The sequence below is a fragment of the Chroicocephalus ridibundus genome, chromosome 8, assembly GCF_963924245.1.
Source record: "Chroicocephalus ridibundus chromosome 8, bChrRid1.1, whole genome shotgun sequence".
In the NCBI taxonomy this organism is placed as follows: Eukaryota; Metazoa; Chordata; class Aves; order Charadriiformes; family Laridae; genus Chroicocephalus; species Chroicocephalus ridibundus.
Genome location: NC_086291.1, coordinates 10,799,516 through 10,822,623, shown reverse-complemented (window position 1 = coordinate 10,822,623; position 23,108 = coordinate 10,799,516). Strand labels below are relative to the sequence as shown.

General features: G+C 50.7%; 1 protein-coding gene across 2 annotated transcripts in view; it reads right to left on the bottom strand.

Annotated features, from left to right (window-relative positions):
* The window catches only part of PIK3R3 (phosphoinositide-3-kinase regulatory subunit 3), an 82,833-nt gene that overhangs the window by 26,611 nt on the left and 33,114 nt on the right, over positions 1 to 23,108 (bottom strand). The window contains exon 1 of one of the 2 annotated variants that reach the window (XM_063344798.1): positions 6,169 to 7,103. The exons of the other annotated variant lie outside the window; for it this stretch is intronic. Within the exon in view, the coding sequence (XP_063200868.1) occupies positions 6,169 to 6,274 (106 nt within the window). The 5' untranslated portion in view covers positions 6,275 to 7,103. Of the gene's footprint in view, positions 1 to 6,168; positions 7,104 to 23,108 lie in introns of those variants that run through there. 2 annotated transcript variants of the gene reach the window in all.

The following is a 23,108-nucleotide window of genomic DNA, read 5'->3' as shown; positions in this document are numbered from 1 at the left end:
GGATTCACCAGGCAACTGGTCGGTGTCCAGCAGGGCAGCTGGAGTCCTTTTTGGAAAGGACGACAACAGGCATCACTTGCACTTTGCTTCTTTTGAACTGTATGAATTCTTATAAAACTCCCTATACACTTTTCTTCAGAAAAACTAGAAGAACTTAAGGTACTGGAATATATTAATTGAAACATTGCAAAAACTTTGTCTATTGAGTGGAAGGCACAGCAAAGGTGAAGGACAATGAAAATATCTTCTAAAGAGGTAACATCCACTCACATTGTATGGGTACCCAGCACCAGCTCATATGCTGTAGTTTAGATTATGTGGAAAAGTGAATTCTTGCTTACTTAGCTATTGTGCAGATTTTTTTTTAACCTGTCAGAATAAATGAGATAAAAAGCAGAAGAAAAAGAAAATCTGACTCATTTCCATAGGGGCATTTAGTACATGAGCAGAGACTCTTCTTTAAGCATTACTCAGCAACCTACTTTATGAAAACGAGTTTCCAAAAATCCAACTAGAACACACCTATTGCTTTAATGGGGCCAAAGTTTTACAGCAACCTGTTTCAACACAGTTAACAGTCTTTTTGACAATAAGAAAGCCTAAGCTTTAAAACATACAGGGAATGCTGATAAAAGTATTCTTTATGCTGCTGTTTCCAGTGTTCTCTAGTTCTCTGCCCAAAAAGTGACTCACTAAACAACCAACATGAGATGATGTAAGGCACCCAACTGCTTTTAGTACTGGGCGCAGATGTGTATGACCAGCTATGCCTCTCTGTTCTCCCAAGCTGTAGAGCAAAGATAAGCCCGAATAGCTTCTTTCTGGAATAAGATACCACACAGGCAATGGCAAAGAGAGAAGTCAACTCTGCTGCTTAGGAAAACAATATTCCCCAAAGGAAACTCCAAGAAGAGGCTTCTCCTTTTAAACAGGTGAAGTTGAAGGAAGCAACACAGTGATTAACTCCTGTCAGGTACAGGCATCACGCAATACACAAAACTGTTCAGAAATAACAATTGCAGAAATAACATTTGCTGCAGATTTTGCCTTCAAACACGTGGTAAAGAGCTTGGTTTCTTCTCAGAACTCCCAAGGTTTGCATAAACCTACAGCTTTACGAAACACAGAGCTGAACAACTCCCTTCAGCAAGCTTTCCCTCCCCAACTATTTCTACATCATCTGAAAGCCTACTGATAAACAAAAATGTCAGCCTTTTAAAGCAGGCTCTCCCATCTCAAGCAAAACATAATTTCACTTCATATTAATGATGGTATTTTTTGTGTTCATGTATTTAATTGAAAGCTGATGAGTGATATTCTTTAACAGTTAGAGCCATCAAAATGAAAACTCAATGCAAGGAATGCAAAAGCAAGCCTGAAAATGCAATCAGAAATAAAAAATGGTTACAGCAATCATTGAATGAAAAGGCCAGTCGAGAAATCATGGTGAAACAGAAACAGAACCCGAGCATTTCATATCACTGTCCTCACAGGAGCTGAGACTCCAATTCAAACAATTTTCCAGGATATGCAGAACACAGGTGACTGAGCCTTATTTATTCCCTGCTCTATCCCAAAACGGTCTGCACAAACTTCCCTTCTGTAATAAGGAAACTCTCAACCCCCAACATCTGCTTTTTTTGACTGTCAGCAAGACTTAAATTTGCAATGAAGACAGTTGCTGCTACAGTGCTGCTCTCTTTATTACATGCACTAGTAAAACTACTTTTTTTTTTTTTTTTTTTTTAAGATGTGTAAGAGCAGAACTTTTCTTTGATAAGCTTCTGGAGTCAGCTCAGATAAGCTGAAGGACAATACTGACGATGCTATTAAAATTTGCATCTGTTCTCCCACTGGAAAACTAGTCAGGCATAGACATGCAGTGTTCACCTACATCTGGCTACTGCATACCACAAACCCCATTTGAGAAGCCACATTCAGTTTCCACTATAACATTGATAATGATACAGCACAACTGGTATCCGAGTAAACACTGACCTTGAGACCAGAACCCTATGTTTTCCAAATTACAATTATAGTATCACTCCCCAAAAACAAGGGTTGTCAAATTATATATGAGGAGAAAATAGAAACTATAATGAATAAATACGCTTTTCTCCTTGAATACTTGTCTCACTCATACAATGGCAGTGCTGCTTTTACAAAGTAGACTAAACTAAGCAGCCTATAGATTATTGCTGTCCCCCCCCCCTTCATTATTAAAAGATTTTGTAACAACAGCGTTGTTACAGCCAGTCTCAGCACACGAGGCAAGAAGAGTAATAGTCTTGAAAAAGTTGGTTGGATCAAGTTAGAAGTGTGGCTGGTCATATCTGGGTCTAACAAGCTTCAAAAAGGTAGCTTTCATATAGCTTTAGGACAGACACTTACTCTATTACCTGCTCATAAGCAGACAAAGCCCATTCTGCATTAGTAAGGCTACTTTATACTTGTGGTTTTCTTCGTAACCCACACAAATGAAACTAACCTCTAATTTGTAGTTGAGCCAAATATCTTTGCTGACATCTGTGTCTGAAATCCCAACGGAACATTCTTACTGATTTTCATCCAACTGTGACAAAATGTATTCAGTGATTACACATTTTATCATCAACACAACTGATAATGTATCCCAGATCTACAGAGGGAAAGACATTACTTAGTCCTACTTACTAGAAGCAAGGTAATACATAGGTAGTTATGCTTTAGGTACTCTGGTAACTTTTGCAGTCAATTAAACATCCTCTGTTCAAAAACATAATTTACAGCAGTAACAACTTTTTGCAGACCTGAACAGATGTCGTTAAATAAAAACTAAATTCAATCCAGTAACCTATTTCCTTTTCTTTTCAGACAGCAAGAACAAACATGCGACTGAACTCCTAACAGCCAGTTTCCTAATGCCAGAACCAGCACATGATGCTGCTGTGGCCATAATACTCTAAATTAATCCTGATTAAAAAGTTTAGAAGCCACTATGTTAGCTATATGCAACTGATGGTTCCAGTTTTGTCTTTAGACACTGAAAGTTATTTAGTTGCACCTATCTATTTGCCACATATAGATCCAACCTCACCCCAGTGATACATTTTATTATGCCAAAAGTCATGCAAGCAGAAGGAAAAAGCATTAGGTAACAGCAGTCACCCTGCTGGGTGTCACCACTACTGCTCCTGTATTAGTTGTACTGCTGTAAGGCATGCCTTGCAAGGCTGGCAGAACTGAATCCCTAGTTCCACTGTTCTATTTAGGAAAACCGTCCCACTCCTATGTTTAGGATGGATTAAAAGCTAGCAGAAAGCTAGCAATTTCTTGTTGCCTGACCCTGCCTCTGATGGAGGTGGGAAAAAAACCTCCTGCGTTGAGAAAGGCATCAACTTCATTATTATTTTTGAACTTTGGAGCAAGCCTTCTAGCAGAGAGGCTTCATGACCCGCTCTGAGCATCCATTTACACCTACAACCCTGGACAGAAAACACGAGCACGCTGATAAGCTGGTGCAGGTGCACTGAGGCCTGACAGAAGCTACGGCTGCGCTGCAGGCTGCCTGCCATCACAGGATTTTATTTTCTGCATTATTATTGGGCAACGCTAAGGTGGGTATTAAGACAGCCTGCCAAGATAAATTAAAGGTCTACTGGCCCTTAACAAGGAACAGTATCCCCACCCTTGACTTAGAGGTTACGGGCGACACTGCACATTATGTTCACCTTGCCTTTGTCTTCTGCCTGAAGTTTAGACGCACTAAAATGTAATCACGAGCAGTCATGCATGATTTGAGGCACTTGGCTCCCAGTATCGGTAGATGCCCGGTCCTGGAGCATAAAGACCAAACAGGGATCTCTTCACACAAGTTCTGTGAACAAAAGACCGTGCTGCCTCCTTTGGCAGCCGGGACACTTGCTGCATATTGTTAGTTTGTGCGCTGCTGAGAAAACATATTGCCACCATTCAGCGGCTCAGGAACTCCAGCCATCACGCGGGGGAATGCTATACTGAAAACCTTCACAAATTTTTGTTGGAAGCAGGCCAAATGGAGTTGTGGTTGTTACCGGGTGCAAATGCCGTGACTTTATCCCAAGGCATGCCGAGTGTTTAAGTCTTCCAAATAAATTCCTCCACACTCCCCTTAGGGATGACCTATCATCCCAGACCAGAAAATGCTTTCCCACCCCACCTCGGGAAGAGGGAAGAGCAGACCACCTCCACCACGCTCACTCTCCCTCCTTCCCCCTACAATTTAAAAGTTATAGTTCTATGAAATCAGGACATACACATGTGGATCATCCCATGCATCGTTTCCAGTTCTGGCTTTTCCAATTTAAAAATATGAAAGATAAATTTACTGAACACTTAAGAGATCAGCATCTAACATTAAGTCCTTTTGCTAACTGGTGTTTGGACCACGCAGAGCCTTGATCCCTGACAATAGGGCTTCAATGATGGAAATACTGGCATTATTAATGACAGAAGTGCTGCTTCTTAATGTAAACTTTGTAAGGCTGCATGGCTGAATTCCTGCAGAAATATTGCAAAGTTGTTTTCTGACCAGTTCAGTCAGGCCAGCCCCTTTTAGTAGCCTCCCCGCACTAAGCCATTCAAGGGGCTTTTATTTTTTTAAAATCAAAAAACCCCACACCAATTGTTTTAAGTCACCTGCAATGGAACTCGGGTTTTTGTTTGCTTGATACAAGCAAATACAAATACTAACCTCATGAACAGTTAATATCAAAAGCATTTACAAGAAAGATACCCTCTGAAATTCACAGAAGTGGGCAGATTTGACTGAACTTTATGCTTTCAGGAGTAACATCTAAAAATAGGTAGTGTCAGCTATGCAAGAATTTAATGAGTAGTGGCCAGTATTGTGCGTCTGAGAGATCTGTCCAATTTTTAAAGCATCAGAGTTACCACAGGAAATGAGTACAGGTCCTTGAGATCCAAAAATCTCAGGATGATCACCTCCTCCTCTTTTAATTTAAGTGCCACATACCTAAGGAGAGAAAAAAAGAGCTCACTGTGCTGAAACAAAGAGACTAAACCACACTTGGAGATGCAAGCCACGACTCAAGCAGAGATTGAAAAGCACATTTCGAAAGTCTAACAGTACGTGCCACACAGAAGATACTGCTTAGAAGCACTTATTTGCTATCAATTTCTGTGCAGACTAAGATTTTTGATGCATATTTTACTGTACCTTCTGGCTGTACAGATCAGAGACCTGAGAACATAAAGGCCCTTCAATTACCTCACTGCGCTCAGCCTCTTAAGACTCTTACAGGTATAGATACGGTTTCACCAGTACTCATTTATGCTTACTTTAATTCATTACCAAAGAAAGACTCAACCTCTTCTCCCTGTAAGCCTTCCTTCACTCTTCAGGCACAAAAGAAAGTTTCTGTCCCATCTAAAAACTTCAGACAAGCAAAGGGACAACACATTTCTTCATTTTCAGCACCGGCATTCCATGGGAGGGAGAAAAAAGTTGCATCAAACCCTTTTGAACAAGATTATTAAGCGTTATCAAAGTAACAGTGCCTCCAGGGATGGGTTCCAGCCTGTTCCCAAGTATTATCCCCCAGCACCGAAATCCAGCGACAACACACACCTCGTCTGTCAATGCTGGAAAAGAGCTGGCGAAGAAAAGGATCTCGGAGACTGTAAAAGCGATTAAACTGGAACTGAATGGAGGTAGGTAAATCACTACCATCAAAGTGTTACAGGCACATAAAGGCACACAGGTGAAGAGGCTAATAAAAACGCTCCTCTAGAAGTGAATACAGACAAAATATATGGTTTTCAATAAAGGCTTAAAAAAAAAAGGAGACTCAGGAGAGGGGCTGTGAGCAGCTCTCCTCTTCCTGCCTCCTTCCACCCCCCAAAACGGCACCATAAATTGCAGTTATCCTCCCAGCCCCCCAAAACACAGTATTAAAATACTTTTGCCCAAGAGACAGCGGGTTCAAGTCCCTGGAAAGTTTACTTAAAGCAAAGTTTAACTACAGATATTATTATTCCCCCCCCCCCATTCCCCTCTGCAGATTCCTCCTCCTTTTTTTCAAACGGGGGAAAAAGTCTGCGAGGAGGGAGGGAGGACGGGCAAGGGGGGGAGAAGGCAGGAATGGAAGGCGGAGGGGTGCGCAGGCAGGCAGGCTTCGGGCTCCCTACCTGGAGGGTCCATTTCAATGTAAAATATCAGCTCAGTGGAATAGGGCATCATCACTTCCCTCCAGTCCGTGTCATCGCGGTCCATATCCCACACCGTGTTGTACATCGCGACAGAGGCAAAGTCCCGGCAGGTTTATAAATAAGAGATTGGCTTTCCCGGCTTTTAACGGCAGGGGGTGAGGAAAAAAGGGGGAGCGGGAGGAGGGGAAAAAAAGCCGAGAAGAATCCACCCCGCTCTAAAATAACAGTTCTAGCAAAAAAAGAAAAAAAATTTAAAAAAAAATCGCAAAATTCAACTCAATTAAAAAAAATACGCACCACACGAGCCACCTCAGCAGCTGCCCTGCAGGAACTAAGATAGGTAGTTATATATATATACACAATATATATATAGTGCTTCTTTTTGTTTAAAAAGACACCTTTCCACAGAAAAGCCAGTTTCCTGAATTCTGTCTAAAAATCGCCATTTTCGGGGTATTTTTAAAAACGCCGGGCTGAAAGCAAAACAAAACCCCCCACACAAAAAAGCAGGGAGGTGGGAAGAAAGCGGATAAAAAGAAGCGGGAGGGGGGAAGATTTCGGTCTCTGGATGAAATTCTTTCCGCCGGCGGAGGAGGAGAAAGGAGGGGGGGGGCGGCGGGCAACAATAACGGCGGGCGCGGAGCCCGAGCGGGGCGGGCAGCGCTGAGGGGGCCGGCTCGGCCCGCGGTCCCCCGCCGGTTCGGCTCGGTCGGGTTGGGCTCAGCGCTGGGCGGGCAACCCGCGGCGGCCTCGCCCGCCCTGCCCGGCTGTCAACCCCGCACGGCCAGTGTCGGCTCCGGCCGGTGTCAGCCCCGGGCTCTCTGCGGCGCCGCCGGCCCCGCTCGGTTTCATTTTAAGAGGCTCTGAGGGGCCCAACCGTCGCCAACCGCCTCTTGCCCGCGACGAGGCCACGCCCCCCCGGCGGGGCGGGGCTTCGCGCCGGCTTTTTAACCCCTTCCAGGAGGACGGCGTGGGGGGAAAGGGGGGGGGAGGGGGGAGTGCGAGCGGGCGCTTCCACAAGGCAGAGGAGGGGGGTGAGCAAAAGAAAGAGAAGGGGGAAGCGCCCCTCTTCTTTCCAGAAGGAAAGCCTGGCACAAAATAAGATTTTATTTCCCGGCTTTGCTAACTTTTTCCTGTCTCCCTTTCGCCGCTTCGGCCGCTTGTCCCGACGGCTTTTCTCAGCGATCTCCTTCCTCCTCCCCCCCCCACCCCGTTCTGAGGGGCGCAGGGGAGGTGGTAGGTCCCTGGGCTGGCCTGTCGCCAAGGGGCCGCTGCCGCTGAGCACGCGCAGGGGGGCGGGGGGCGCTGAGCCCCGTTGCCAGAGCTGCTGCCTTTGTCTGAGGGAGCAGCGACGGCCGGGATTGGCAGAGGGCTCCAGACGGCCCACCCAATCAGCTGGCGGCGAAGCCGGCCGGCTCGATGGCGATTGGCTGGGAGCCCCGGTTACCAAGCGGGACAAAGAAAGGCGAGCGCTGAGGCGGAGAGGGGGGACGGGGCTGAGGGGGATGGCGGGCACCCCTCGGCCCCGCACGCGGCCGGGGCAGCCCCCGGGCCGGGCCCAGCGGCCCCCCCAAACGCTAGCGGTGGGGTGAACGGCGCCTGGCCGCACCAACGTAGGGTACACTCCATCCCGGGTCGGTGCCCCGCAGCGCCGGGCCTACCTGCTACCCTCCAGGCAGGGCCGGCACCCACTTTGGGGATGGGGTCTGTGGGAGAGGGCCGCGGACCAGGCCGTGGAGGCCATTTGCAGGTAGAGACGCTGTCCCCGTCCCCGGTTGGGGCCTGGGCTGGCTGACCCCACCGCACCACCCCCAGCTGCCTGCTCTGCTGCTGCTGCTGCTGCTAGAAACATGTACTCTCCTCCCCTGCCTTACTTCTGCAGGACCCTGGCAGCAGTCTGCTGTGTATCCCAAGTAATAACCTGAGCATTGTAACTGTCCACTAACTAGAGTGTGACCTCTGGGGAAGCCCAACACTCTAGCGACATAACCAGGGGAAAAAAGGTGAGGAAAAGGCACCAAACCAGATAGCTGCCTCCCACAAGCTTTGGGATAAATGGGCGCTGCAAATGCAGCCGAAACTGAACCTCAGCCTGCCTGCCGGCCACATCCCGATGGCCAGACCCTGCGTCCGCAGCCCACAAGCACCAGTGGGTGGCAGAAATGCAGCCAGCTCGGCAGTCAGCCTCTATCTTAGTGCAGCAAAGCATCCTTAAAGAAAGGCAAAATGACAGCTGTTGAGAAATTAAGGAAAAGTGCTTTCTGGAGACTTCTAACTAGTGTCACAGACACAAGGACAGACAAGCACCTTGATCCGCTGTGGAGATGTCAGGGAACGTTATAAAACCCAGCACTGAAGTCCGCTTTATTTGCACTTTAAAGTGCATGGAAGAATAAGTTATGAATAATTTCTCCTGCTCTAGCACTAGGTAGAAAGCTCCTGAAAACATACTCCTGGCTTAGGTGAACCGGAGGGTGGCTGCAACATTGAATAACTGAACGCCTGTACGCAGTGTAAGAGTATGTGGGAAGAGCTGGGCACAGAGGATCTGAAGTTTGCTGATGTATCACAACTTCCACAGCAAGCAGTTGAGAGCAGCGCTGCTCCAGTAACAGAGCTCCTTGAGGGACGGACAGCTGCGGAGGAGCACAGGGCTTTGATTCAAATAACTCAATGTAGATAAATTAATTTTATATCCCCATCCACAAACTCTGATTAATCCATGATAACCAGATAGGATTCCTTTTTCTAATTTTTAAATTAAATTTCTTGGGCTGATACTATATATCAGCTCGAGCTTGCTCAAAGTGAAATGCCTTCCTTGGAAGCACACCCATCTCCCCCAGTGAAATTGAAGTTGGTACCGTGGGTACAGACCATTGCTGCCCACTGACGGGGCAGAGGGCAGGGCTGCAGAGCAGCCCCACAAGCGTCGGGTGGTGGGTGCAGGTGGAGATGCAGATGCTGCTTTGCAGACCCCACGGAGCTGGGAAATGGGGCTGCTGTCCCTACTGCAGCCGCCAAACTTAGATTAGCAGCTCTGGCAGTGGGGGGAGGAGGAGGCAGGCTTGGGTTGAAATTCATTTTCCCCCTTCCTGCACCTCATTATAAGTTCCACCCACATAAGACCTAATTACTTGGCTTTTATGCTGGCAAAGTGGATTTCATCCTTGCTGTTTCCCATGGTGGTTGCCTTCATTTTCATGGCGGCACTGATGGTTACAGCTTATTGATGTTTTCACTTTAGTGATTTAAAGCAGAATACATTTTGTTATTAGCACTGGTTTCTCTCATTGCTGCTTTAATCAAAGATGCAATTTAAGGCAAAGGATTGTGCGTATGGTAAACAGTAGGATAACGCCTTGAGAGAACAGAATATTAATGTGTTTTTATTTCTCAAAACTGTGCTTATGATATATCCAGGATTACTTGGCTCCCAACCTGCACGCATGGGGCGCTCCCTTTCCTACCACACTCCCTGTCTTGCAATAGGGGTGAGCGGTTGTGTGCATGTGCGTGCTGGGGGGCAGAAGGAGGCACATGTGCTGCCTTACACTCTGCAAAATACCCTCTGCCTGTGTGTCTCTCCTCCATGGGCACAAAGTCTGAGTGACAGTGTCATGGCAGTGCCCTTGCAGAAGAGAAACAAAACTGTGAGTGTGCCGAGTGCTCAGGGATGCTCAAGGTCTTGCTGAGCACTAGATCACCTCAAGTCAGGAAAAGCTACGTTCAAACGCTGAAATAAAATAACAGTGATAATGACAATGCTTGACCAGGGGGCACAGTGCTTGAGAAAGGGTCCTGGTGCCCCACACTAAGCAGGAGAGGGACAGCCTCTGCTGTGAAGGGAGGCTGAAAAGCAAGGTGCGAGCACCGCGTCTGCTGCCTTCCCGATGTCCCTGCATCGACGACCGCGTGTTTGCTCGCTTTCGTTTCCTTGGATCTGACAATTTGCATTTCAAGGCAAGATTAAATATTGAAGTTTTGAGCGCTTCCATGTGCTTCAGGAGGAGCCGAACGGACCCGTGCTGGAACAGACTGAACACAGAAAAGCCATTTGTGCCAAACTGCTTGGTTTCCTCTTTGCCGAGCCATGATAATGTGATATCCGACAGCTGAATGTAGGCCACAACAGGCTTTTATAGTTGGAGGGGTGGAGGAGGGAGGGGGGCCGAATCCACAGTGCTGCCAGCCAAGTGCACTAAAATGATGAGAGATTTTTGGGGCAGGCTGGAGACTCCTGGCCACTCCTGTGATCCAAATATTAGCTTCACTGTTAGCACAAGCTCAGGGCCTGCTGGAGGGGAGCTTGTGGAAGGCAGAGCTGTGTTCACGTCAGAAAGGATGACTCCCTGGCCAGCAGTAAATGCTACATGAAATTACTAGCCTTGTGCTGCATGGACACTGGGATTTGTGGAATATCTGCCATAATTGGTGGCCAGCTTCCCATGGGGATGGCTGCATCTTGCAAGTAACAGCACGAGAACAACCAGTCACAGCAGTTTGGTTTAGTTAACGGATTGTTCCTGCCTATTTCTCACCTCTTGGTGATGAGGAGACGAGGGAAGGCGGGAGGGTTAGTTGTCTTTGGCTCAGATGCTGCCTCTGGGGTCTCAGCGCTTCTCAGCACGCTGCAAGCTAAACCTGGGGCTTGCCGGCAGGAGAAGAGGTGGTGGGAAAGGCAGAGGTTCATCCTGTCTTCCTGAACCAGCGTGGTGCTGGCAGAACGGGGATGGTGCAAGCACCATCTCTCCCTTGAATTGTACGATCTGAGACCAGAAAATACCCCAGGACCATAGAGCATTTGCCACCAGATTAAGAGTGTTAACCCCTGCGAGGGTGAAATAGCAGCAGTTTCCCTCCGTGCATCCTCCTGCACCTTCATGTGAAATGTAATGGGTGCTTTTAACAAGGACTGTGCTGCCTCCTCTGTGCTTTAGAGTCATTTTATGTCCTAATAGGCTGCAAAACAGTCGCCTCGCTCCACCCCAGATGCGGCCGCATTTCTGTGGTGAAGAAAAACTCTGGCAAGTGTGCCGAAGTCGGGTGCTTTGGTTTGAAAATTATACATTGCGTTAAAAACCTGTATTAAAGAATAATATGCGGTCTGCAAAAACATTCAAATGAAACACTTGAATGTTAGGAAGCGTCTTATTTACAGCTGTCGGAGCAGCTTGTGCCCTCTTCCCTCCCGTGTCCACACAACAAGGAAAGAGGTCGAAATAGGGGCTCACGTACGTAAAGGTTATAGCACAATGCATGCACACAGAGTTGAGTTTGCGAGGAATCATACATTAGGCATTTCCTAACTTAAAAGCACTTGGCTTTGCGTTGTAAACAACATTCTTTTAGCATAGGAAATAACATTTAAAAGAAAAAAAAAAAGAATAAGATCTTTTAAATAAATGTCTACAGCGTAGGTTATTGCAGCTGGTTCTAACGTATTCTTCAGCAAGGTTTGGACTGGACTTTCCTCACTGCTCCAGAGGTTTCTGCCCCCAAAATCACCGGAGTAACGGTCGGGGTTGGAAGTGGAAAGCTGCTCTCCTGTGAGAGGTGTGTGCGGCTTTTGCAGCTGGGCAGCAAATGCCAACCCCATGCTCTGCCCACGGGTGTCCGGGGTGGACACCTCTGCACCAAAGGGTGCCTGGGGACGAGTGTGCGAGGGGCTGGGCACAGGGGGGGTGAGGGAAAGGACACACTGCGCCGAGCTGTGCTGAATTGCTGCTTTGGCAGACAGCACCGGGCCAGCTCTTTAGAAAGTTCACGTTCAGTTATTGTTTTGACAGGCTGCCAAAATTTTCCTGAGGAATGCAGGCAGCAGAAGGGAAATGGCGATTTTCAAACTTTTTTTTTTTTTTTTTTTTAATAACTCAGCCAAACCAGAATGGAATTTCATGGGAAAAGCGAAAGGTACATCTCTAGCCTTGGGGCATCGTCACTGCCAAATTTCAGAGGCTGGCTGTGAACAATGGAGGTGCCGGAGCATCCCCAAAGCAGTGCGCACTTGCACGCACTTGCGTGTGCGCTCACGCACGCTCACTCACACACACACTGGAAGCATCTTCTTTAACGGTGAGTGCTCCCACCCTACACCCAATGCCCCCAGAAGACTGACATTAAAAAAAAACAAACCAAAAAAAAAGAAGTATCCGTGATGTAAAAGCAGAAGATGATGAAAGATTTGCAACTTGGCCTTGGGGGTACGCTTAGGTGCTCTCCCCACCCCAATCCCAGCTGTGCACGGTGCTTCCGAGACCCCCACAGCTTTGGGGGAGACCCCTTCTCCCCACACACTCTTCACCGTGTCAGTCCCAGAGCCACAGGGTATTTTTGCAGGTCTTCCTACCCCTCGGAAAGGCAGGAGGTTGCAAGCTCCCCTCCTCTTCCTCCTCCTCCGTGGAGGCGGAGGAGCAGCCGGTGAGCTGGGCTCCCGCGCTGGGGCACCCCGGGGTCTGTGGGGCCGTGCACCAGGCTGGGGAGCTGCCAGTTACCTTATATTTTCCAGTACACTAATTTCTCTTGTCATCTTGCCAGTGACAAACAGAGAGAGTTAAACAGAGCAATCCATTAAAGAAGCAGCCTGACAGAGCGATTGTTAAGGGTTTCAGCGATCCCCATTTACACTGGCTTGAAAAAAAATTTCGCCTCGGGCAGCTCCAATTACAGAATTATCGGACCACACTCCGGTCCCTTTGTGCACTTCGCATCTCTGTCATCGTTCCAGGCCTCTCTCTGTTTAGTTGCTTGGAAATGGTGAGCAAAATGGAAGGAGACTTGTAACAAGTTCAGAGAGATTAGAGGGGAAAAATGAGAGAGAAGAAAGCTGCCTCCCTCCCTCCCCAATTCTAATGTCCTAAACCAGGACATTTTGGATATGTAACACTGTATAGGAATTTAAAATATTTTTCACTTCCTCTATTCGTTGCTTTAATGCACTGGAACCGCTTGCTCAGATATATACTTTTTTTTTCCCAAGGAATGTACAATAACCACTCTGTAAATTCCTCAGGTCTGATTTTAAGAGGAACTGTAGAACTTTATTCATGGAGGAAAGGAATAATCCCAGTACCTTCCTGCAATAACTCTTTCTTTTTAATAAACGTGGCAGTGAATGTTTTGATCACAGCCAGTGATGCAAGCAGCAGGAAGAGGAAATCAACGGCACGTCTAGGAAAAACGAGGTCTTGTCCCTGCTCTGCTGCTGTCCCACTTGGTGACCTTCAGGCTGAATTGTCAGCACCGGTTTGAAGGTGGCACCATTCCCGGTAGGAGCAATTCTGGAGAAGCCCACATGAGTGGTCACTTTTGCAAATGCATAGCTTGAACTGTGTAGATTTGTTGTTAGGAAAAGAAAACCCCAACACAATAGTTTTCCTGCCCTAGGATGCAAAGCTGAAGGGTTCCCTAACCCTCCACCCGTGGCTGAGCCAGGCACTGTCACCCATGACGCAGCAACTACGTGATGTGGACGTCATTCCCCCAACCAAACGTGACCTCATCTATTTATCTTCCAGCAAACTCGCCCATTCCTCACTACAAGAAAGACACTGAGGTCCTGGAGCGTGTCCAGAGAAGGGCAATGAAGCTGTTGAGGGGTCTGGAGAACAAGTCTTATGAGGAATGGCTGAGAGGGCTGGGGTTGTTTTGCCTGGAGAAAAGGAGGCTGAGGGGAGACCTTCTCGCTCTCTACAACTGCCTGAAAGGAGGGTGTAGAGAGGTGGGGGTCGGTCTCTTCTCCCAAGTAACAGGCAATAGGACAAGAGGAAATGGCCTCAAGTTGTGCCAGGGGAGCTTTAGATTGGATATTAGGAAAAATTTTTACACTGAGAAGGTTATCGAGCATTGGAATAGGCTGCCCAGGGAAGTGGTGGAGTCGTCATCCCTGGAGGTACTTAAAAGACGGGTAGACGTAGTGCTTAGCGATATGGTTTAGTGATGGGTTTTGTCAGTGTGAGGTTGATGGTTGGACTCGATGATCTGAAAGCTCCCTTCCAACCTAGACAGTTCTATCATTCTATGATTCCTGGCTTCCCGAACGATTTTATGGTCCCACAGCTAGTGTTATCCTAGTAGTAGTACCCTTGTATATCCATAACACATTACCCCATGGTAAGAAAACACCCGCTTTTTATTGCGGCGGCGATTATCTACTTTCACAGGGAGGATGAGTGAGCAAAGCCATCCCTGTGAACTGCTGGGGCGAGGCTGAGATCAAGCTTCAGTGCTAACGCGCAAGCGAATGCTGACTTCACTCTGTCCCTAAATGGAAGGAAGTTTCTTATGGCTGAGTCCCCGTTCATGCCACGGGACTCCTTTGTCCCCATCCCTTTCCCTGGCATGCGGTGGAGCTGATCCATCATCGCTCTTCTTGCTGCAACGCATCCGTACTCCAAACTCTGCCCAGCCGCAGTAACAGAGACTCCCACCCAAGGTTTTGGGTGGAGATCGAAAGCGGGAGAAAAAAACCCTCATAACAACCCAGGCAGCTCTCGAGGGTATTGGAAAGTCATCTCATTTCTTATTAATGGCTTAGGCCAAGAATTCAAACATCGGCAGCGTGTTGGCCAGGGTTGTTTTCCTTGCAGTTATCCACATGCAATTCATGCCTTGGAAAATGACCCATTTACCATCATGCATTGTTGCTTAGCTACACGCGCTTTCCCTCTAAGTTTTCCCAAATGGAAACATGGCTCTGTTTGCTTTGGAGATCATTTTCCCTGGCTTTCTTTGCTTTACAGTAAATAAGCGCAAGAAGAACGGCCTCTGAACGCTAAGTGGGGAAATAAAACAAACAGCGCTGTGTAGGGTAATCATTTAAAAACCAGCACGTGAAGCTGATGCCTTCCTCGTCCGGCCAAGGTGGTGGGCAGGGAGGGCTTGAGCGAAGGCAGCTGCAGATCAGCTTCTTTAAGACCTTTTTTTGTCTGTTCTTTGCGTTAAGGTTCTTTCCCTGCTGAAGATTTCCAAACGCGAAGGGGGAATTCGGTTGAATAATGCTGGGTTCCCAACAGAAGAATATTAATTTCCTGGAGGACAGGTGGGACTTTAGGGCACCGAGAACTCACTCCATGTCTCTGCTGCCACTCATGTCCTGTGGAGTCCTAGGCATCCTCTAGAAACAGGCAGGAAACCACCTCCCTCGTCCCTGCAAACCACCGCATCGCTTTGTACCACCAGGTGGGACTTTATCACTGTCAAACCCCAAAATTTCACAGATTCACTAAGTCATGGCTGCAGTGGCACAGCTATCACAGAATCACAGAACTGTAGGGACTGGAAGGAACCTTTGGAGATCATCTAGTCCAACCCCCTGCCAAACCAGGGTCACCTAGAGCAGGCTGAACAGGAACGCATCCAGGCGGGTTTTGAATGTCTCCAGAGAAGGAGACTCCATAACCTCCCTGGGCAGCCTGTTCCAGTGCTCTGGCGTCCTCAAAGTAAAGTTTTTCCTCATGTTGAGATGGAATTTCCTGTGTTCCAGCTTGTGCCTGTTGCCCCTTGTCCTGTTGCTGGGCACATGCTGGTAGATTAGCCGCTGCAGCATGAAGTCCAGCTTCCCAACACACCAGGCAAATCCTTTGGCTGTTTGCTGGAAGCCTGAGCCCATCAGTGCCTGCACAGCACAGATGTCCTCTAAACGTGCGACAAATCCCAAGCATTTGGAAGGCATCAGCCTTACTGCCCGTGCATAGAGGGACTGCGCAGCACGTGTGCGGCTGGTCCCCTGCCTCCCGGGAGCCTTGGTCTTGCAAAGCATGTGCCTTGGGGCTGAGCTGTGCCGGCATGGTGCTTGCGTCCAGGATTTCCAGATGTCCAGCGGTTCTTCTGTTCCTTGATGATCAAACAAAACTTGCAACGTCTTCAGATTTTACTGGGGACAAAGCTTTCGGGTAAAAAAGCGGACGTAGAGACCAAAGTGGAAAAAATGTAGTTACTTGGTGCCATGAATGCACATGGGACGCCAGCTCTTTGCAGAGCGTAGGGAGCACTGGGTGCCTGCAGCTTCCAGGAGGAGTGGCATGCCCTGAAGGGTGAGCTCTTGCCCTGCCTTCTGCTGACAAAGCATAAAATACGTATTGTCTCCGAAAAGAAAAGGGAGAGACAAAGTAAATAGTGTGATACTGATTATTGGGCCAACATACTGGTCCGAGGCTTAATACCACAGTTTCTAGGCCAAGAACCTGCCAGAAAGTGAAGAGGGGTATTGTACCTATGCAAAACCTGTCCCGTGGGTTAACACATCCCAAACACTGCGCGCTCTGTGAGAGCTGCCAGCACCTGAAGAAGCCGCCTTTACTGCCCCGCCGCTGGGAAGCTCTTATCTTGCTTTGACCAACCTTACACAATACAACTTTGTTGTAGGCGATACCTCCCAGATGAGTGGCCTCTTAAAAGTGCTTTGAGGAGTTAAATGAGAGAAAAGAGTAGGAAGGGGAGAGGCAAAGTTGTTGGATACCAAAACCACTAAATAGAGAGGTAGGAGCAATGTCAGACTGGAAGAAGCAAATAGATGACCGGGCTACCTGCCACCAGAGGTTCCCCGAGACAGTGTCTCAGTCCCAAAGTGAGTACCCACTTCACTATCCCTTGTGTCCCTGCAGCAAGGATGGGGATGCTGTCGCCTGGGGATGCTGTACAGGTCTGTGGTGCTCCAGCTAACCTGCCCCCACCTCCACACACACCGAGCTCAGACACATCATCCTCATCCTCACAGCACGGCCCCATGGCCCTGGCTCCCCGCAGCGTGTGGGTCTCAGCACAGGCATTTTGGGGAGCCTGGTGGGTGATGGGATCAGCCTTGTCTTTTCCTTCCCCTTTCCGTTGTGTTCTTGCAACTGAGGCCAAATTCTGCTTCTTGCGCTCCCTCTGGTCTCTGTGGTTGATGGGGAGATGCCAGGTCTCTCTTGCCCTGGGCAAAGGGGTGGAGACCTGCTCGTAGGAAGAGTCTCCCAGCCAGAGCCGCAGGCTCCTGCTGGGGCAGTGGCGGGGAACTGGGCATGGGTGGTGCAGAAGGCAACAGGAGGACCAGCACAGCCATGCTTGTGGGACCACCGAGCTGAGTGCCACCATGCTGTCAGAGGGAGGGCAGCACAGATGTCCGAGAGCTGAATCCGTCACCCCAACTTATTGCAGGGTGAGCACCCGCCTTCCATCCTGGAGCTGAATCAGGCCAAGGGCAGTTATCATGAATGGAAATCCCTCTGGTTTTGTTGTCTTCAAAAGCCTGGAAGCACCTGCCTGTTGCTCGGAGAAGCGGAGGCAGGATAAGGGTCTGGCAGCACCTCTCCTTTGCCCCGCGTCCTTCCTGGGCACCCTTTGGGGCCCAGCCCCATCAGCACCCTGTGCCCCCCATGGTTGGTTTGGAGTTGGCCCTGTGAAAATCAAACATCAAAAAGGCTCTTTCAGATGGGGCTATTTCCACATCAAATGCCTACCTCCGGTCCTGAGCCATCAGGGAGAGAGCTCTTCATAAAAGGAGAGAGAAGATTAATGTTATTTGTCAAAAGTATAATGGGAGGTTTCCACTCCCCGAGCACTTCAGAGTTGGTTTTTGCACAAAGCCAGAATAATTCCAACCCCAAAGGAGATAGAAAAACACATTAGATGGGGTTAAAAATGCCTGAAAAAATGGCTGGTCTGAATAGAAACGTTCATGTTGCCATCACTTTGGGGGCTGGAGGACACTGCCGCTGGGAAAACCTGACTTTCCCATGGGGATGCGTATCCTCCATCCTCCCTTGGAGCAGCAGGGTTTTTCTGGACGCCTGCTCGAGCACAGGGAGCACAGGCAGGTGGGAAGAGCCAGAGATGGGCTTGTTGGGGTTGCAAACTGGTGGGAGGGGGAAGGAGAGGCCAAGGGTTCGAGAAGATGCTGGGAGCACCTTCTTGGGCAAGTGGGACAGGGGAAAGCCTGCTGCCAGGTACAACCCCCCTGTGGTTCCATGGAGAGAAAGGTGGCGCGAATCTGGCCCAGTGACTAGCCAGCAGTGTGCCTGGACCACGGCATGGCTCTGCCTTGGAAAGGCACCTGCAACCTCAACATCTTCCTCTTAAAAACATGCCCCAGCATCACAGGGGAATCACATCCCGGCAGCCGTGACAGCAAGTTTCTGCTCCCTGAGCATGAGCCGCTGGGCCAGACGGGTGTATCAACAAATATTTGATCACTTCCACTGCAGGAACCAACTTGAAAAATACCTCCGATTCACAAGCTTGCAGCCTGCTTCTGAAAAAAACAGACCAAGAGCAAGCTGCCACCCTGGAAAATCCCTTGCCTGTGTCTGCTGTGCATCCTTTCCCGTGCCGGCAAGTGTTGGGCCAAATGGAGAAGACACCGTGGGGCTGACAGAGCTGCTCTGGGGCAACGTCCCAAAGCTGCTGGCTCCGGGGTGGCAGGGTCAGCATCTGGGAGGTGATCTGTCCTTGGGCAACTTAGTGCCTTGCTTGTTTCCTGCTTCTTGGTTATTCAACACATGGGGCTGAATCTCTCACCAGTGTCTACCTTGCCTTCCTCTGGACTTGAGGTGCGAACGTGAAGTGAGGTGTGGGACAGGCCTTGCAGCCCCAACCCTCACAGGCACCAGTGACATGAGACCCTCAGTGGTTTTCACTTAACAAGTGGGTAAGGGAGAGAAAAATGCAAAACATGATCCTGAGGGCTTGGAGAAACTCTTCTGGTTGAGCCAAATCTTGCCTTTTCCCAATGGTTGGAGTTGCCCATCCATGAAGAGATGCTGGAGCGGGCATCTTCACCCCGTAAATCCCACTTAAGCCCTTAAAGAAATACTCGAGCGGTGCTTCAGGTTCATCTGCTGGGGCAAAGATTTCATGTTCACCCAAGAAAGCAGAAAAATCTGCTGGAGGTTGCAGCTGGAGGGCAGTGATGGGAGAAAGGCGCAGCAAGAGGGTGGCCAGGCAGCGGTTTGTGGGACCGTGCTGGCAACCACCGAGTGCCCCGGCATCCTTCCTCGATGGCTTTCCTGTGCACTCGGAGCCAAAGCAAGGCGGGGTGATGGCAGACACGGCTCCTCTCCCCGAGACATCGGCTGCCTCTGGGAAGTTGGGGGAAGCCCTGGGAAAGTGGCTTTGTGCCGATGACGGAGGCTGACGCGCGGCGGATCGGTGCTGGGAAAGCAAAGGGAGCTGGAAACGGGAGACGTCTGCGGCAGATGATTGTGCCAGTCGGATATGGCCGGTTTGCTGCCTGCGGGACTTCAAATGCGCTGCCCAAAACAACTTACTCAGATTTACTGTAAGCGGCAGCTGGGCCATCTATAGCTTGTGGTGAACATACCAGCCCTGCCTGCAGAAAGGGAGCCAAGCTGGCGCCCTGCCTGGCAGGCTGGAGGAGGGGAGCCGGGGAAGGGGTGTGCGTGCTCTGCGTCCCTGCCCACCTGCCCCGGCCCCCAGGAAAAGCGTTTCCCAGAGGTTGCTGCTGCTTTTTAGGGTGAAGGCATTGAAATTCGGTGGACTGCTTGCCAGGGAGGCAGGGGGTGAGGAATACGAGTGGCGAATGATGGGGTGGGTTCCTGGGGGTTTGTAACACACACACATTGCACACACAGCGGACCCTGCGCGCCCGCCTCCGCACTGGCTGGAACCTCCCCCAGCTGGGGCCAGTTCTCACCATTTCTGGGGTCCCCGTCACTCTCCGGATCCCATAGAGCTGCACCCACAGGTGCCAGCCCTGCCAGGGCTGGGCAGGGTAGCCAGGTGTACATGGTGGGGGGGGTCCCCATGGGTGGGCACGGGATACCCCCCTCCTGCCTGCAAACCTGCTTCTCTCCATAGCCAGACCCTGCTTTTCACAGCCTGATGGAGCAGATCCACTTGCCACCTCATAGCCTCGAAATGCAACCGTTTGCCCGCAGTTGGAGCCCCCCCCGTCTGCATGCTGGACCCTTTGTGGCACACTCACCTGGGGCTGGGTGTGTGGGAGGAGGAGCTGGAGGGGGGATGCTGCTGCAGGGATGGGACGTTGTGGCATGGCCAAGGAGCTCATCGTTAGGGATGGCTAGTTTTCCACTCACACCAGGGCTCGGTCACCATGAATTCAGCAAGGAAGGAAACCTAGCTGGCTCTTCTGACCTGCGGTCCAGCACTGGCCCCCCTTTCCCCTCCCGCTACCCCAGTGTGCAGTGCTGTTGGTTTCCAAGAGGAAATTCGGGAGGTTTTTTCCCCTGGGAGGAGGTTTCAGGGGAGCCAGCAGCTGGTAGGGATGGACAAGCACAGACAGAGTTTCTGATGTTCAGAGACTGAGGGACCCACCGCTGCCCGTGGGCATCACTGCTCAGCCCTGTGCCACCGGCAGCTAACGAAGTGTGGCGGAGGCAGGAGCCCTGTGCTTTGGCTGGGAAGGCAACAGTCCCAATAGGACGTATCTTCACCCAAAAGCTTTGATGACCAAATCACGCTTTCTTGTTCTCCAGCAACAACACCCACCCTAGCATGGAGCTGGTTGCAGAACGTCCTCATGCACATGTGGAGCTCACCCTCCACAGGAGCAAATGTAGGAGGTGGGCCTGAAACCTTCCTAGATGCCATCAAGGTGCTGGGGGGCACCTTTGATGTAGGATTTCAGGTGGTTTCTGGAAGCTGGCAGGTAGGAGGCTGGAACAAGCCACCGGAGGGGACACCTGCCTGCCACCCCAGCCCTGCGCACACAGTCCCTGCTGGGATCCTGTGGCCAGAGCCGCCATTTGCCCCAAGACACAGGTCCCCGTGCCAAATTTGGAAACACGTGAGGTGGATTTTTCCCTTGCCAGGTGCTTTCTGCCACCCAACATAACGCTCGACAGCGCTGCTGTGAGCATTAACCCCAGTTGGAGCGGCTACAGCTGCTGCCATGCCCAGGGGAGCCCCCAGCCCTGCACACTGGTTCCAGCGCGGTGGCACTGGAACGGTGGCTGTGATGGCAGAGGAAAGGCAGGGAAAACCCCAACTGTGGCAGAAACCGCTTGAGCAGCTCAGCAAAGGCATGCAGAGGCTGGGCCAGCAGCTGGCTCAGCCCTGGGGCACCCATGGCTGTGGCCGAGCTCGGAAACCCCCTGGCTCGCTTGGCTTCCGTCCTTTGTGGGGGAGCCGGGGCGGTGGTGGCGGCACGGTGGTGGCGGCGCGGTGGTGGCGGCGCGGTGGTGGCGATGCGGTGGTGACGGTGCAGTGGCCACCCGTGTCACCCTGGCCTGAGCTGCGCCGGGGGCTCGCATTCCCCCCTCCCCGTGCCCCGGGAGGTGCTGCCGGATGGAGGGGGACCGTGCGAGGTCTGGCGAGGGGACTCACTGTCCCCTCCCACGCAGCCCTGCCGGGAGGGAAATTTCTGATTCCCAGAAGTCAGGGGAGGTTTCAGCCCTGGCTCTGCGCCCTCGGCTCACGCTTCCTTCCTGCCTCAGCCTGCAGACTTCAGCGCTGGGGGTGATTTTTTTGCCTCTCCCCTCCCCGGCGTGGAGGCGAAGCATCCTGCGAGGGAATACTCCGCAAGGGCCAGATCCCGCTTGCAGGCGGCTGGGATGACAGTGCCCGCCAGCGAGCATCGGTGCCCCAGGGCTCTGAGGACCGATGGGCCTGATCCAGTGCAGGCGATGGAGGATGTGGCTTCTCTGGCAAGGGGTGGAGGAGTCAGGGGAGCCAAGGGACACTGGCCATGGGTATTGGGAGCGTGGCTGTATCCTGTAGCAGCCTCCCCCCCACTGCCTGTCCCAGCCACCCAGCGCCGGCTGCGGATGTTTTCTGTTCTTGCAAGAAATCCAGCTGAAAACAAGAGGGGCTGCGCCTGCCAGGTGGCTCCTTCGGAGCTCTCGCTTCTGCTCTGTGTTTAAGCAGCAGTGATTTTTTTTTTTTTTTGCTTGGAAATGTCCAAATTTTTGCTCTGCACAAGCTCTGGTTTTGAAGCCAACAGCACCGAGCTCCCAGGGACTGAGGGGTTCCCAACGCCTGATCTTCTCCCGCCCATCCTGCCTGCAGGACTGGCTTGACAGAGAAAAATTGAGTCTGGGGCTAAAACGTCCAGCCCAAACCTAACGTGCCTGGGAGGGGACAGAAGGCTGACCCTGGTCCCCATGGCTCTCCAGCACCAGCTCAGGCTTAACTCTCTCCTCTGCAGGAAGAGTTCAAGCCTTCCAGTTAAATCTGGGAAGGAGTTAGCAAGTCTTTGTGGCAGGCGGATTAGAGGCAGAGGTAAATGCTCCTCCTAAGTGTAATCTGGCTGGTTAAAAGCTCAGCTCAGCTTCTATCCCAGCATTGTCTTTGCTTCTTATGAATATAGGAGACACTTCTGCAAACAGGGATTTTTTTCTTTTGCCTATTTAGAGACCCAAGAGATTGGGGAGAGCCTGTCGCCCTCCTCCTCCTCCTCTCCCTGGGTTGTCATTAGGGTTTATTGCCACCTCGCCCGTGCCCTCTTCTCTCTGGGATGGGTTTGTCACTGGCAGTCTCTGATCCTGCAGGTGCAGCAGGAGGGGGATTACAGCTCGTGGGGCCACGGGTCAGGGCAGGTGAAAGCAGCAGAAGCTCCTGGCACTGGGGAAATTGGGGTGGGGGCAGAGCCAGGGCCCCCTTTCACCCTGCAAACCGGGGGTTCCTCCACTTGATGCCCTGTGGAGTTCCCTTGGATGGGATGGGGTAGGGGTTGGGGAGGACGGGGACTGGGAGGCTGGGGGCATATAGGAACCCAAATCAGAAATGAAATAAAAAAATCATAACTATATAAAAACAGGTAACAGTTATCCCATTCTCTCTAAAAATGCCGATTCTGGAGCTGGTGGCACTAGGGTGGATGCAGAAGGGTGGCAGCTCCTCCTGTGACCCTCCCTGCCCTGGCCATCCCACCTCGTGGCAGAGGCATCCCTGGGGGCCCTGTCCCCACTGTCCCCTGAAGGTGACAGAGGACTCCGTGGGCAAGGCTAACCAGCACCTGCATA